Source organism: Babylonia areolata, chromosome 27, assembly GCF_041734735.1.
Source record: "Babylonia areolata isolate BAREFJ2019XMU chromosome 27, ASM4173473v1, whole genome shotgun sequence".
NCBI classification, from domain to species: domain Eukaryota; kingdom Metazoa; phylum Mollusca; class Gastropoda; order Neogastropoda; family Buccinidae; genus Babylonia; species Babylonia areolata.
In genome coordinates, this window is record NC_134902.1 from 21,831,682 (window position 1) to 21,849,181 (window position 17,500).

A 17,500-nucleotide genomic window follows, 5' to 3' on the forward strand; every position below is an offset into this window, starting at 1 on the left:
GTCTGTCTGCCTGTTTCTCTGTCTGTATGTCTGTCTGCCCGTCTGTCTGTGTGTCTCAATCTCTATCTCTCTGACTGTCTCTTTGTCTCTTTCTCTCTGTCTCTTTCTCACTTTCTCGCTCTCTGTATCAGTCTCTCTACCTCTCTCTATACTCCTCTTCCTCTCTTTCTCTTTTCTCCATCTGTTTCTGTCTGTCTTGTCTGTCTCTCTGTCTTCACGTCTGCATCTGACTGTCTCTGTATGTCTGTCTCTTTCTGTCTGTCTCTCTGTCCCTGTTTGTCTCTCTGTCTCTGTTTGTCTGTCTGCCTCTCTGTCTGTCTCTCTGTCTGTGTGTGTCTGTCTCTCTTTTTGTCTGTATCTGTGTGTGTCAGTCTCTCTGTCTCTGTCTGTGTGTCTCTGTCTGTCTGTCTGTCTCCGTCTCTGCCTGTCTGCCTCTCTCTCTCTCTCTCTCTCTCTCTCTATTGTAACTGATGTAGATTAGCAAGGACAGGTTGGAAAAATGGGCCATGCCCAATTTCTTAATTCTTGAATTAAAAAAAAAAGTTATGAGTTCTGATTTCTCTCTCTCTCCCTCTCTCTCTCTCTCCTCTTGTGTATTGTGTATTTTCTATCCCATTTATTTGTTCTTGTTGTTGTTGCCATGCGATGTGTATTTCCCCCCTCCTTTTTCAGTCTGCTAGTATTTCGTAGATTAGTTTATGCGTTTTCTTTACGAAGGTAGGATGAAAACAGGCCGATAATTGCCTATTCCTTTTCCCTCAATAAAAAAAGTTTCGATTTCGATTTCGATTTCTCTCTCTCTCTCTCTCTGTCTCTCTGTCAATACTTACATGAGAGTGTGTGTGTGCGTGCGTGTATGTGCGCGAGTGCATTGGTGTGTGTGTATTTAAATGTGCATGTATGTATGTGCATAGCTGTGTATATGTGTACATGTACACAACTATGTGCACATGTTCAATTTATGTAATATGGTTTTTGATCATAACTTGCGTGACCTTGCAGGGAATCATTCATCTGATGTGACTATGAATTTGTAACCACCCTCAATGACATGGGCCAGCGGCCTATTCATTAAACCATTCAGTGTCAGTGTCTCTGTCTCTGTCTCTCTCGCTCTCCCCAAGTAACGATCAGACAGGGCTGGAAGAGGAGCACACGGGACTGAGGGGAGTGAGCATGACAGGGTGGTAACGTGAGGGTGGCTGGTACTGGTATTGCAGCCAGACCTGGTCTGAAACATAATGGTGATGGGGGTGAGGGAGAGCGTGGTGGGGGGGTAGGGGATGGGTTTTGCAGTAAATGTGAGGGTCGGAAAATGATGTCGCAGGCGACAACATATCCCCGACGAAAGAATATTATACCGAAATACTTGCTTCCATGGACCGCTCTCTCAGTGTCTGTCTCTCTGTATCATCTCTCTCTCTCTCTGTCTCTGTCTCTCTCTGTCTCTGTCTCTCTCTCTCTCTGTCTTTCTCTCCGCGTCACTCTGAGTCAATATTTGCGGCTTCTCTGGGAGAGACTGTAGACAGTCGTTGCCATTTGCATCGTCTCTGACATTCACCACCACTACTACTACTACTGCTACAACTATTACTACTACTGCTACTGCTACTACTACTACTGCTACCACCATCATCACCACCACCACGACAACTACTACCACCACTACTATATATATATATATATATATATATATATATATATATATATATATATATATATATATATATATATATATATATATATATATATATATATATATATATATATATATATATATATATGATAGTCGTGTCCGACTTCGACCATCAGAACAGCAGAGGAGGCATCTACTGTCCCGACTATTTAGGCTATAATTTGATAAAAATGGAGAGTGTCTTGCCCAAGTAACATCCCCACTCTCTAGGCCAAGAGGGTTTTTCGGACAGTCGGCGTTGGGATGGTTCCCAAAAGCCAACTAGCCCCCCAAGGCTGCAGCACTAAAAGCCAGTGCAGTTTCGCCTCCTAGTTTGAGAGTCATAGTCCTTCACAAAAGACTAAGCTGTTAAAGATTTCCCCATTGCAATGGAGAAACCACTGATAATACAGCTCTCACTTTGCTGCTTGCCCAACTGTAAACGTATGTCAATCTGTGATACAAGCCGACCGTTGGGACCACTGCTACTGTTATTCAGGTTAACTACTATTCATGTTGTTGTTGTTGTTATCGTCGTTAAAATGGTGGTTGTGACGATGATAATGATGGTTCCACTACTACTACCACCACCACTACTATTACCTCCACTTCTACCACCACTACAATTCATGTTGTTATTGTTGTTATCGTCGTTAAAATGGTGATTGTGACGACGGTGATGATGATGGTTCCACTACTACTACCACCACTACTACTATTACCACCACCACTACCACCACTACTATTCAGGTTGTTATCGTCGTTGAAATGGTGATGGTGACGATGACAATGATGGTTCCACTACCACTACTACCACCACCACTACCACCACTACTATTCAGGTTGTTATCGTCGTTGAAATGGTGATGATGACGATGACAATGATGGTTCCACTACTACTGCCACCACTATTACCATCACCACCGCTACCACCACTAATATTCAGGTTGTTATCGTCGTTGAAACGGTGATGGTGACGATGACAATGATGGTTTCCACTACTACCACCACTACTACTGTTACCACCACCACTACCACCACTAATATTCAGGTTGTTATCGTCGTTAAAATGGTGATGGTGACGATGACAGTGATGGTTTCCACTACTACCACCACTACTACTGTTACCACCACCACTACCACCACTACTATTCAGGTTGTTATCGTCGTTGAAATGGTGATGGTGACGATGACAGTCATGGTTTCCACAGGTGCAGCTCAACTCCACACAGGACCAAGCCCAGAATGGCAGAACTCAGAGCAAAGAAGGCCGGCATCGGAGCTGAGATCGAGAAGAAGCTGGAATCCGTAAGGACGCACCTGTCATTCTGTCTATCTATCTATCTATCTATCTATCTATATATATATATATATATATATATATATATATATATATCTGTCTGTCTGTCTATCCGTCTAACTATCTATCTATTTATCTGTCTGTCTGTGTCTATCTATCTATATGATTATTTATCTATCTGTCTGTCTGTCTTTGTTTATCTATCTGTCTGTCTGTATGGCTGTGTGTCCATCTATCTATCTATCTATCTATCGATCTATCTATCTACCTGTCTGTCTGTCTGTCTAATTTTTAAACATTTCCTCAGTGACATCTTCCATGTGTCATATAAAACATAGCATTTAACTACTACTACTACTACTACTGTTGCTGCTGCTGCTACTACGACTACTACTACGACAACTACTACTACGACTACTACTACTACAAGCAAACATGGATTCACACAAAAAAGAAAAAAAAAAGAAAAAGAAAAGGAAACATGCATTTAGCTCCACACATCCCTCCCTCAACCCTTCTCTTCATGCGTATCTACACACACACACACACACACACACACACACACACACACACGCACGCACTGCCCTACTGTTATTGCTGCAGCTACTGCTACTGATTCTGCTGCAGCTACTGCCACTGCTTCCAGTATTAGTAATACTGTTCCTGTTCTGCAATATCGTGTTTGCATGTATGTATGTATGCATATATATGATACTCATGTCCATCCATGACCATCAGAACAGCAGAGGAGGAAACTGCTGTCTCGAATATCCGGCGGCCTTTGATTCGATAGTTAAGGGTGTCTTGCCCAAATTAAACCCTTACTCTCTCGGCCAAGAGGGTTTTTAGGACAGTTGATGTTGGGGTGGTTCCTAAAAGCCAACAAGCCCCAAAGCTGCAGCACTGAGAGTCTTTTTTTTTTTTTTTTTTAGAGACACAGAGAAGAAAAAGCTGTAAATGAATTCGCTTTGAGTGGAGAACCCATTGATCATACAACTCTCATTTTGCTGTTGACCTAACTGTAACTACTGCTGCACCACGACTCGACTCGACTCAACTCGATTCGACATTGAATCCTCAAGGATAAATAGACACAACAAAAGAACAAAAAGAACAACGAAAGAAACCGTCATCTAAGACGCACGCAATGAAATACATATTTGGCGAGTGTGTGTGTGTGTGTGTGTGTGTGTGTGTGTGTGTGTGTGTGTGTGTGTCCGTGTGTCTGTGTGTGTGTGTGTGTGTGTGTGTGTGTGTGTGTGTGTGTGTGTTTGACAGTCCACGTGTAGCCCAGTGTGTCGTGCTGTGTTAGCAACGGTCATCTAAGATGCATGCAATGAAATACATATTTGGCGAGTGTGTGTGTGTGGTGTGTGTGTGTGTGTGTGTGTGTGTGTGTGTGTGTGTGTGTGTGTGTGTGTGTGTGTGTGTTTGACAGTCCACGTGTAGCCCAGTGTGTCGTGCTGTGTTATCAGAGGTACGACCAGGAGGAGGCTGAGGGCACCACGCAGGCCATACAGCTGTGGATCAATGCCGTCCTGGCCGAACTTGGGGATCCTCCCATCGTGAGTATCAGCCACGCTGCAGGACGGGCGCAATAGCCGAGTGGTCAAAGCGTTACTGAGGGTCCTGGGTTCGAATCTCGGTAACGGCGCCTGGTGGGTAAAGGGTGGAGATTTTTTTTCCAATCTCCCAGGTCAACATAATTTTCGTGCAGACCTGCTTGTGCCTGAACCCCCTTCTTGTGTATACGCAAGCAGAATATCAAAATATGCACGTTAGAGATCCTGTAATCCATGTCAGTGTTCGGTGGGTTATGGAAATGGTCATACACGTAAAAGCCCGCTCGTGTTTATATGAGTGAAAGTTGGAGTTGCAGCCCACGAACGAAGAAGAATAATTCCCATGATGTTCTTTCCATTTAGTTTCGTCCCGAGGACAGAAGCAGTTGTCAACGTTGTAATATGTACATTTCTTTCCCTGTCGAATGACGAAGTAAAGAAGGCCAGTCAAAGTGTGGAGGGGAAGAAATGCAGAGTATATTTCACAATGTTGTTAACCAATTTACATCTCTTTCCGACTTCTAGATGACAAGGTACAGGGTAAGAAATGTGGATATTGCGGATTTAATTTTTTTTTTTTTTTTACTTTATTTTTTTTAAAACTTTTTCTCCGCCTGGTTTCACTCAGTACGGCCAGCCCTCTCTTCTCCTCTACACAGACCCCTCGGATGTCCACTGGGTGTCTGAATGACCCAACATTTAGCTTTCGTCGTAAGAATTGTGGTATTCTTTGTCAACATTCACCTCTTCAGTATAAGAGCCTTCCTCTTGCAATATTTTGATGATGGTAATTGGGGTGAAACGCTGTTAACGTCGTCTCTTTCGCCGTTCGTATGGAGAGAGTTAAACTGATTAAAAACAAATCGAACAATACACCAGTTATTTTCTAACAGGACAACAGAGTTCTCTCTTTATTAATGTACACCTTAAATACGTGACGGATGGCGACGGGTCACTCCCCAGGGGGAGAGCGACGTGAACACCAGACACCGGAATCTGTTGTGACACAAAGGAACACAATGCAATACAGTGCACTACATAGTACAGTACAATAGAATGCAATCATCTCATTGTCATGTAATGCAGCGTTGCGATGTGAAGTCAGTAGCGCCTGCTAGACTGCGCCCTTCCTCTTCTACCTTACACCTTTCCCCTCATTTCCCCTTACTCCTCCCGTTCTACCTTACACCTTTCCCCTCATTTCCCCTTACTCCTCCCGTCCTACCTTACACCTTCCCCCTCATTTCCCCTTACTCCTTTTCTACCTTACACCTTTCCCCTCATTTCCCCTTACTCCTCCCTTTCTACCTTACACCTTTCCCCTCATTTCCCCTTACTCCTGTTCTACCTTACACATTTCCCTCATTTCCCCTTACTCCTGTTCTACCTTACACCTTTCCCCTCATTTCCCCTTACTCCTGTTCTACCTTACACCTTTCCCCTCATTTCCCCTTACTCCTCCTCTTCTACCTTACACCTTTCCCCTCATTTCCCCTTACTCCTCCCGTTCTACCTTACACCTTTCCCCTCATTTCCCCTTACTCCTCCCTTTCTACCTTACACCTTTCCCCTCATTTCCCCTTACTCCTATTCTACCTTACACCTTTCCCCTCATTTCCCCTTACCACCTTCCCTTTCTACCTTACACCTTTCCCCTCATTTCCCCTTACTCCTCCCTTTCTACCTTACACCTTTCCCCTCATTTCCCCTTACTCCTCCCTTTCTACCCTACACCTTTCCCCTCATTTCCCCTTACTCCTCCCTTTCTACCTTACACCTTTCCCCTCATTTCCCCTTACTCCTATTCTACCTTACACCTTTCCCCTCATTTCCCCTTACCCCCTTCCCTTTCTACCTTACACCTTTCCCCTCATTTCCCCTTACTCCTCCTGTTCTACTTTACACCTTTCCCCTCATTTCCCCTTACTCCTGTTCTACCTTACACCCTTCCCCTCATTTTAATCCTTGCACCTTCATTTCTCCCCACCCTCTTCCCTCTCTTCCTTACACCTTTCATTTCACCTTATCCCCCCCCCCTCTTCTGCCTTACACCTTTACCCCGTATTCCTCTTGTTCTACCTTACACCTTTCCCTTCATGTCCCCTTACCCCCTTTCTCTTCTACCCTACACCTTCATTTCCCCTTACCTCCCCCCTTCCTGTTCTACCTTATACCTTTCATTTTCCCTTACCCTCCACCTCCTCTTCTACCTTACACCTTTTATTTCCCCTTACCCTCCCCCCACCCCTCTTCTACCTTACACCTTTCATTTTCCCTTACCCTCCACCCTTCCCTCTCTACCTTACACCTTTCATTTTCCCTTACCCTCCCCCCTTCCCTCTCTACCTTACACCTTTTATTTCCCCTTACCCTCCCCCCACCCCTCTTCAACCTTACACCTTTCATTTTCCCCTTACCCTCCACCCACCCCTCTTCTACCTTACACCTTTTTTTCCCCCTTACCCTCCCCCACCCCTCTTCTACCTTACACCTTTCATTTCCCCTTACCCTCCACCCTCCTCTTCTACCTTACACCTTTCATTTCCCCTTACCCTCCCCCCACCCCTCTTCTACCTTACACCTTTCATTTCCCCTTACCCTCCACCCTCCTCTTCTACCTTACACCTTTCATTTCCCCTTCCCTCTCTACCTTAAACCTTTCATTTCTCCTTACCCCCCCCCCCCTTCCCTCTCTACACCTTTCATTTCCCCTTACCCTCCACCCTTCCCTCTCTACTTTACACCTTTCATTTCCCCTTACCCTCCACCCTTCCCTCTCTACTTTACACCTTTCATTTCCCCTTACCCTCCACCCTTCCCTACCTTAAACCTTTCATTTCTCCTTACCCCCCCCTTCCCTCTCTACACCTTTCATTTCCCCTTACCCTCCACCCTTCCCTCTCTACTTTACACCTTTCATTTCCCCTTACCCTTCACCCTTCCCTCTCTACTTTACACCTTTCATTTCCCCTTACCTTCCACCCTCCTCTTCTGCCTTACACCTTTCATTTCACCTTTCCCTCCACCCTTCTCTTCTACCTTACACCTTTCATTTCACCTTACCCTCCACCCTTCTCTTCTACCTTACACCTTTCATTTCACCTTACCCTCCACCCTTCTCTTCTACCTTACACCTTTCATTTCCCCTTACCCTCCCCCCACCCCTCTTCTACCTTACACCTTTCATTTCCCCTTACCCTCCACCCTTCCCTCTCTACCTTACACCTTTCATTTCCCCTTACCCCCCCACCCCTCTTCTACCTTACACCTTTCATTTTCCCTTACCCTCCACCCTTCTCTTCTACCTTACACCTTTCATTTCTCCTTACACATTTCATTTCCACCCTTCTCTTCTACCTTACACCTTTCATTTCCCCTTACCCCTCCCCCCACCCCTCTTCTACCTTACACCTTTCATTTCCCCTTACCCTCCACCCACCACTCTTCTACCTTACACCTTTCATTGCCCCTTACCCTCCACCCTTCTCTTCTACCTTACACCTTTCATTTCACCTTTCCCTCCACCTTTCTCTTCTACCTTACACCTTTCATTTCACCTTACCCTCCACCCTTCTCTTCTACCTTACACCTTTCATTTCACCTTACCCTCCACCCTTCTCTTCTACCTTACACCTTTCATTGCCCCTTACCCTCCACCCTTCCCTCTCTACCTTACACCTTTCATTTCCCCTTACCCCCCCATCCTCTCTTGTACCTTTCACCTTTCATTTCGCCTTACCCTCCCCCACCCCTCTTCTACCTTACACCTTTCATTTTCCCTTACCCTCCACCCTTCTCTTCTACCTTACACCTTTCATTTCTCCTTACACATTTCATTTCCCCTTACCTTTCTACCTTACACCTTTCATTTCTCCTTCCCTTTCTACCTTACACCTTTCATTTCTCCTTCCCTTTCTACCTTACACCTTTCATTTCCCCTTACCCTCCATCCTCCTCTTCTACCTTACACCTTTCATTTCCCCTTACCCTCCCCCACCCCTCTTCTACCTTACACCTTTCATTTCCCCTTCCCCTTCACCCTCCTCTTCTACCTTACACCTTTCCCCTCATTTCCCATGACCCCCCTTCCCTTTTCTCCCTTACACCTTTAATTTCCCATTATCTCCCCCCCCCCCTTTTCTGTTTTACCTCACACTTTCCCACTCATTTCTCCTTACCCCCCCCCCCCCCCTCTTCTTCCCCCATCTCTGCCGACCCTATCTTCCTGTTTACCTAGTGTGGTTTTCCTTTTTTACCTGTGTGATGTTGTGTGTGTGTGTGTGTGTGTGTGTGTGTGTGTGTGTGTGTGTGTGTGTGTGTGTGTGTGTTTGCAGCCAACTTTTTCCCAGCGTGATCTTCACCAAAGTCTTAGGGACGGCGTGAGACTCTGCAAGTAAGTCATTACCCAGCCTTCTTGTTGATATTTTCCCCCATGTGCCCCCCCCCCCTCCCTCCCACGCCCCCCACCCCATTCACCTTTGGTTTCCCCGCCTCCCCTGCTTCCCCCCCTCCCCATGCTCCCCCCCCTCTCCCCCCGAGCCGTCCCTCCTCCGTTGCTTACCCACCCCCCTCCCCTGCCCTCTACCTTCCCACCACCCACCCCTTCTTCTCTCAAAAATATTCATACATAGCTTCTTCTGGGGGTGGAGAGGTGAGGTGGTGGGGTTGTGGGGTAGGTGTAGTTGTTTTCATCATCATCATCATCATCATCATCATCATCTTCTTCTTCTTCGTCTTCCTCGCAGTCTCCTTGTTGTTGTTGTTGTTGTTGTTGTTGTTGTTGTTGTTGTTGTTGTTGTTGTTGTTGTTGTTGTTGTTGTTGTTGTTGTTGTTGTTGTTCTGCTGCTGCTGCTGCTGCTGCTGATTCTTCTTCGTCTGTCTGCTTGTTGTTGTTGTTGTTGTTGTTCTTCTCTTTCTTCTTCTCCTTCTTCCTGACTTTTTCTTGCATATATATCTATATGTATACATACATACATACATACATACATATATATATATATATATATATATATATATATATATATAATTGAAAACAACATAGAACAAAATAAAAATAGAATAAAAAAACAAAAACAAAACAAACTCGCAGGCTGATCAACGTGCTGCTGGAAAGTAAAGGGCTTCCCAAGGTGCACGTGCAGAAGAAGGCCACCACCATGTTTGTGGCCTACACCAACATCGAAAACTACAACAACGGTTGCCTGCAGTACGGGCTGGCCAAGGAGTTCACTGTGCAGTCGGCAGACCTGTGGGAGGGCCGCAAAGGTCCCTTCCTCAACGTCATCAACAACCTCCACAGCCTGGGCTTCCTGGTGAGATTTTTCATTGGTTGATTGGCGGGAAGGTGCCTAAAAATAGATTGGGGGAATACCCCCCCTCCGCTGTGGGCGTGGGGGTGGGGTAGGAGATGGGGGTGGGTCGGTGGGGGCTTTCTTTGGCGGGAAGGTTTCTAAAGATAAATTGGGCGGGGGGTTGGGGGGGGGGGGATACCCTCTTCTTCGGTTGACCTTAAGGGCGTCACGCCGATAGGTCGTTAAACTCAACTCTACCCTCTTCTTCCCTGTGGGGCTTCTTGGTGAGATACAACATTTGTTGATTGGCGGGGAAGTATCTACCAAAAATAAACTGGGGGAGTACCCCTTTTTCGTTAAGTTGATTGGCGGGAAAGTATCCAAAAATAAATTTGGGGAAATGACCCCCTCTTCGCTGCAGGAGAAGGAGGCATCTCGGTATCATCAACAACGACCACGTCCTAAGGTTCTTGGTGAGATTTTTCATTGGTTGATTGACGGGGAGGTATCTAAAAATAGACTGGGGAATACCCCCTCCGCTGTGGGAGTGGGGGCGTGCGGGGAGGGTGGGGGTGGGGGGGTAGGAGAAGGGAGTTTGGGGGGGTAGGGGGGGGGGGTTCTCGGCATCATCAACAGCCTGGGAGTTTTGGTGAGACTTTCATCGGTTTATTGACAGGAAGGTATCTAAAAATAAATTTGGGGAATACCCCCTCTTCATTGTGGGAAGATTTGGGGAATGGAGTTGAGGGAACAATAAAAGATAACACGCACATTGTAATCAGGGAATGTTAATTAAGTAATCTATCATATCATAAGTAACACAAACGTGGAACAAAAATATGCTAATAAAGATATCGCCAAAATGTATAAAACAACCTTTCTGTGTAATCCAATCATTTTGTCAAAATATCTATTCCATGTTGCGTTTCAGCAAAACAAACAAACAAACAAAAAAAAAAAAAAAAAAAAAGAAAAAAAAAAGACGTAATCAAGCCAGTGGGCCATAGAAATATGTGAAATGTTATCTGTGTAAATGCTTTGTTTTTTTTTCTTTTTCAGTTTCTGTCCAGACCTTAAACAACATTAGAAGAAAGTGTTCTGTTTCAGGCCAACTCCAAGGGATTCGCCCACACTTACACCGGCGAAGTGCAGAAGAATCTTAGCTACGATTAAATGAAAAGCTTTCCATCCATCCATCCATCCATCCATGTGCGCTTAGTCTCTTCTGTTGTCTGTGGCCACTGTGTGTCCCTCCGCCTTGTTGCCACGCCAGCCAAGAGATCCTGGTCATTATTTATTTATCTAATTTTTTATCTATCTATTCACCCGTTTCTTTATTTAATGTTTGTGTCCATGTAGACTTTTTAAATTGAACAATGATCTTCCGAAAACAGGCGCAACTCACGCAAAAAGACCAACCAGAAAGTGTTCTCTGTTCACGTGTAATGGTGAAGAGGGATGTGGGGGGGGGGTGGGGGGGGGGGTAGAGTGTGTGATTATCGCCCTTCCCTAGCGGCAGTGGATGTCAAGTGGACATGATCGTCAGTGAAGGGTTTTAATGTTTTATAAAATCTGTTTAAAAAAAACAACCAATATTATTCCCCATTGGGTTCTAGGTTTTCAGTTTGTTAGTCTCCATGTTGCTGCTGCTGTTGTTGTCGTTGTCGTTGTTGTTGTTGTTGTTGCCTTTAGTATCTGATTGCATCTTTTATTTATTTATCTTTTTCGAAAAAATGCGCTTGTCTTGTCTAACCCGTCACCCCACAGGTGCTATATTGTGAATGCACGGGCAGTGTGTCCATACATGCCAATACAGAGGCACGCGTGTTTGCGTGTTCACACACACACACACACACACACACGCACGCACACACACACACACACACACACACACACACACACACACACACACACACACACACACACACACATGCACGCACGCACGCACACACACAAACGTTTACACACACACACACACACACACACACACACACACACACACACACACACACGTTTACAAACACACACACACACACACACACACACACACACACACACAGACGTATACTCACAGTGCTCAAAGAATCGAAAACATTTAAATTCATTCTGTGTTCATTTCTTCTGATTGATCAATTATGCTTGGACTTTATGGGGGTATATTTGGGGTAAAAATGTACAGTGCCTCAATATCATTCAACAGTAATTACTTTTTGGGGTCTACTATCCATTTTCTTGAGAATTCTTTGTCCATGGGACATGCATTTGAAATAACATTTCTAAAAAAAAAAAAGAATTCTAGCCTATCAAATATCCTACCTTCCTTCCTGAAAAGAAAGCTACAGAGAAGAAGAAGGAGATGAAAAGAAAGAGAAGGAAGAGGAAAAAGAGGGGAAAAATTCGGCTTGGGCATAGTCTGTTTGAATGTATCTTTCATCTTCGGTATTTCATGGGCCGTTGGTATTAAGCACATGCTTTGCCAATATTCATATGTTTTTCATTATCTTTCTCTAAATATGCGGCTTATTTACATTGTATTTTTGGAGTATATTGATCAATACATATTTACAGTAAACGGATTTCCAATTGTGTGGTGTGTTTTTTTGGCGGGTGAGTGTGTTTAGGGGAACTAGTGCTGGGGTTGTGAGTACGTTTGAGTGTGCATGTGTGTGTGTGTGTGTGTGTGTGTGTGTGTGTGTGTGTGTGTGTGTGTGTGTGTGTGACTTAACAGTGTTTTATTGCACTCAACCTCAGGTGGAAGAATGGTTTAAGACACTCAGCTGCCAACAGAGTGAGTCCGTGAGGGCGTGGGTTCGATTCCCGTTTTCACCCTTTCTCCCAGGTTTGACAGGAAAATCAAACTGAGCCTCTAGTCTTTCGGATGAGAGATAAACCGAGGTCACGTGTGCAACACGCACTCGGCGCGTTGAAAAAGAACCCATGGCAACGATAATGTTGTCCTCTGGCAAAATTATGTAAAATGAAATCCACTCTGATAGGTACACAAATACACAAGCATGCACTCAAGGCCTCTTCCCAGCAGATATAGTGTAGCGTATATGGATTTGTCCGAACGCAGTGACGCCTCCTTCAGAAACTAAAAAACTGAAACCCCACCTGCACCTCACTGGAAAAGACCTACAACAGACAGAATGAAGTATATCAGGAAAAAGTCACCTTATCCTTCCTTCAAACGACTCCGCGCACCATCATGGGCCACAGTTAGACACTCTGTTCTCTCCATTGTAATGCATATAGGGGAGTGATGGCCTAGAGGTAACACGTCCGCCTAGGAAGCGAGAGAATCTGAGCGCGCTGGTTCGAATCACGGCTCAGCCGCCGATATTTTCTCCCCCTCCACCAGACCTTGAGTGGTGGTCTGGTGGTTTTGTGGAGTGGGGATGAGGGAGCAAATCCAACATCAAAATCCGATCTGAAAAGGTATGGGCTAAGCTAGAGTCACGCCGCATTATGACGGAAAAAACTGCAAAGACTAAACATGATCGGTCATGGGCTAGGCTTAACAATGACTATGCCATCCGACGATCTCCACGGGGGCAGAATCCAAAAGTGTGCTACTTCCCTTTTCTTTTTTTTAACTTATATCTTATAAGTAAATCACATCATAATCCACCCACAAACTCGCGCGCGCGCGTACATAAACACACACACACACACGCACACACACACACACACACACACACACATTTGAGCAACCCAAAACTCGGACACCTCTCTATACGTGTACTTCATTAATGAACTTGTCTACGAAACGAGAAAAGTCAAAATGTGATCACTGTGTTACTTAGAATAATACATAGTTGTTTTCAGTCTAATATCATCATCTTTGATGAACAGACTATAAATAAATAAACGAACGAAACATAGTGGAGTGATGGCCAAGAGGTAACGCGTCCGCATAGGAAACGAGAGAATCTGAGCGCGTTGGTTCGAATCACGGGCTCAGCCGACGATATTTTCTCCCCATCCACTAGACCTTGAGTGGTGGTCTGGACGCTAGTCATTCGGATGAGACGATAAACCGGGGTCCCGTATGCAGCATGCACTTAGCGCACGTAAAAGAACCCACGGCAACAAAAGGGTTGTTCCTGGCAAAATTCTATCGAAAAATCTACTTCGATAGGGAAAACAAATAAAACTGCACGCAGGGAAAAAAAGAAAAGAAAAAAAAGGTGGCGCTGTAGTGTAGTGACGCGCTCTCCCAAGGGAGAGCAGCCCGAATTTCACACAGAGAAATGTGTTGTGACAAAAAGAGAAATACAAATACAAATAGTTGTCACTTAAAACAAAAAATAGAAAACAAACAGTGCATTTATCCGAAAATTGATGTGTAAAAAGACAAAAATGAAAAAAAAAAAAAAGTTTCGTTTTTCGGCCAATGAAGAAGGCACGTGAAACACACACACACACACACACACACACACAAAGGAGTGCTCCATGACCTACATGCAACTGAAGCAAAGAAAAAAAAAAGTGTGCTACATGTGGAAAACCACAAAAAAATATCCGTTTGGAAGGAACATGCTCGCATTCGCCACCTGCAACGTAAGAACACGCAGACAGATGAGAATGGAAAACTAAAAGAACTGACTCAAGAGATGACAAACAAACGATAGTTTCAGTTTCAGTTTCAGTAGCTCAAGGAGGCGTCACTGCGTTCGGACAAATCCATATACGCTACACCACATCTGCCAAACAGATGCCTGACCAGCAGCGTAACCCAACGCGCTTAGTCAGGCCTTGAAAAAAACAACAACAAAAAAACAAACAAAAACAACAACAACAAAAAAACAAAACAAGAGAGGCAAAGCCTTCAAGACTCACTTGTGATACACTGAAAAAAAAAATCCAAGCTTTTTATGTATTGTGTATAGTTTCAAAATGTAATGTTTAAGATGAGAAAGATCAGTTTAAAGCGAATTAAATCCCCTAGCTTTACAGAGTAATTTCCCTTCTTTACTATCTGCACCAAAACGTTTGCAAAATAAATAAAACTTCCATGCTTAGCAAAAGAAGTTCCTGTTTGAACAAAAAAATGATAATAATGACTGCTCTTGTTGTTGGGTCAGAATATCAGATCAAAGTGCCAAGTTTAGAGAATACAAAAAATATAAATATAACAGTAAATGCAGTTTGCATATATTTAGGCTTCATTTTTTTTTTTTGTGTCCATCCCAGAGGTGCAATATTGTTTTAAACAAGATGACTGGAAAGAACTGAATTTTTCCTATTTTTATGCCAAATTTGGTGTCAACTGACAAAGTATTTGCAGAGAAAATGTCAATGTTAAAGTTTACCACGGACACACACACACACACACACACACACACACACACACACACGAACACCGGGTTAAAACATAGACTCACTTTGTTTACACAAGTGAGTCAAAAACCAAAGAGACTCAGAAAAATGAAAGGCACACTGAAAATGAAAGCCACATTTCTGTGGGTAGAAGGACAACCATCACTTGATCCAGAAATGAATAGAACTGCCCCTGTTTCGGCAATTCCTCTGATACCAATGAAAAATCTAACAAAGACTCTGAGGACAATCAACAGGGACACTGTGTTTAAAAAGCTGTCAGGACAGAAGATTCGCTTGACACTGGTTTAATTTGTACTCCTAGTGTACTCTAATTGTTAGAGTGAATGACAAATAAAGTGATGCCACTGAACCTGCTATTCAATTGATGGTTAACAATTCCAAAAGTTACAATGTCTCTGCAAACAAACGATAGGCTGACAACATTGAGGACTGGGCAGGTAAGCGAATTTCGCAGACCCAGGCTTTTGACGGACACACAACCTGGACAGACTTGGAGGAATCTGGTGAACAGTTCTTCTGTGAGACGCCCGAATGACTTCACAGATTGAAGCGCAAAGAAGAAAGGCTGGCACCCAGATCACCACATGAGGTCTGGTGGATGGTGTGTGTGTGTGTGTGTGTGTTGTGTGTGTGTGTACGTGTGTGTGTTGTGTGTGTTGTGTGTGTGTTGTGTGTGTGTGTGTGTGTGTGTGTGTGTGTGTGTTGTGTTGTGTTGTGTGTTGTGTTGTGTGTACGTGTGTGTGTGTGTGTGTGTGTGTTGTGTTGTGTTGTGTGTGTGTGTGTGTGTGTGTGTGTGTGTGTGTGTGTGTGTTGTGTTGTGTGTACGTGTATGTGTGTGTGTTGTGTTGTGTTGTGTGTACGTGTGTGTGTGTGTGTGTTGTGTGTACGTGTGTGTGTGTGTGTGTGTGTTGTGTTGTGTTGTGTGTGTGTGTGTGTGTGTTGTGTTGTTTGTGTGTGTGTGTGTGTGTGTGTGTGTGTTGTGTGTGTGTGTGTGTGTGTGTGTGTGTGTGTGTGCGCGCGCGCAAAAATCACGGTCCGTATTTGTCTGTTTGTCTTCACCATCTTAAGTGTGCAGTTATGTTTTGGCCGTAGAACGCCTGTGTGTCGAAAGATGTATCACGTCTGTATGATTATGTGTTGTGTCCAACGCTCACGTTCCTGTCTACAAGGTGAGAGCAGTATGGTTTTTTTTTTTTTTTTTTGTTGTTGTTTTTTTGTCGCATTCGTTGAAGGACGCCGATACCAGTGAAGTATCCCAGATTGCCGCTGGAAATGCCCCCCCCCCCCCCACCCACCCCCGGGACTTTCTCACTGTTCATAATGTCCCCTGCGGATATTTTCAGCGGCCAAAATGTCCCGTTTCTTGCCATTTTCAGGGTTCGGGGGACATTTCAGAACGAGGCTAAAACGCAAGAAGGGTAATTCTGGCCACTGAAAATGTCCACAGGGGACATTATGAACGGCGAGAAAGGCCCCGAAGGACCATTTCCAGCGGGCAAATTCTCCCCCCGGGGACGTTTCAAGGGTGGGGGACAATCTGGGATACTACACCGCGATCGAACCCAGGACCGCTGTGTTGAAAGTCCAATGCTTTTAACCATTCAACTGTTGCGCCAGTCATGCACAAGTGAGACGAGGGCTCTCCTTTTCCAACGCGGGGCATGTACCACCACTGTTACAAAGTCCTCACACTTGAGTTGAGTCTGTGGAAGTGACTGAACCAGGAAGGTATGCGGTTAGGGGCGTTATGCAGAGGGTTACAATATGTGGAGAATAATGAAGTACAAACTTTCGAACAGGCAAACCAGCTCGTGATTCATTCAAGTGATGTTTGTGTGACTGAGGATAAGTGGCTCTATGACGAGAGAGCACTTTTTGGTGGTACTCTTTTTTCCCCTTTAATACACACACACACACACACACACACACACACACACACACACACACACACACACACACACACTCATATATATATATATATATATATGTATGCCTACTGCTATACCATTATGTCTCTTGTTTCTGCCAACGTATAGTTGACTGTTTTACACAAGGCTATAAATTTTAAGCAAACTGTATGGTAGTACTTGTAAACAATATCGTTCCCTAATATCAGAACTGCTGTCAGAAAAAAAATAGATATTGATGTCTCTAAATTCAGTTCATCTTACATTGAATACAGAATTTGAATAATGAACGTCAAATTAAAACATCTGTACAGTAAATATATTGGAGAAACGAAGACGAATTTTGTGTTGTTGGCTATGTCTGCTCACAATGATATATTGCTTTGAGAAAGAGACACATATCCAAAGATGTGCCCAAT

The 17,500-nt window shown here is 44.3% G+C and overlaps 2 protein-coding genes across 4 annotated transcripts in view; both read left to right on the top strand.

Moving 5' to 3' along the window:
- LOC143301277 (uncharacterized) overlaps positions 1-12,404 on the top strand; it is a 27,855-nt gene extending 15,451 nt beyond the window's left edge. Inside the window, exons 2-6 of the mRNA XM_076615453.1 lie at positions 2,887-2,983; positions 4,451-4,540; positions 8,872-8,930; positions 9,627-9,849; positions 10,936-12,404. Of these exons, the coding sequence (XP_076471568.1) occupies positions 2,921-2,983; positions 4,451-4,540; positions 8,872-8,930; positions 9,627-9,849; positions 10,936-11,001 (501 nt within the window). The 5' untranslated portion in view covers positions 2,887-2,920 and the 3' untranslated portion in view covers positions 11,002-12,404. The remainder of the gene's footprint in view (positions 1-2,886; positions 2,984-4,450; positions 4,541-8,871; positions 8,931-9,626; positions 9,850-10,935) is intronic.
- Positions 12,405-16,781: 4,377 nt separating this feature from the next.
- The window catches only part of LOC143301418 (uncharacterized), a 23,150-nt gene continuing 22,431 nt past the window's right edge, over positions 16,782-17,500 (top strand). The window contains exon 1 of one of the 3 annotated variants that reach the window (XM_076615697.1): positions 16,782-16,902. The gene's annotated coding sequence lies outside the window, so the exon portion shown is untranslated. Of the gene's footprint in view, positions 17,019-17,500 lie in introns of all 3 variants that reach the window. The other 2 variants (XM_076615696.1, XM_076615695.1) reach the window with 2 other exon arrangements.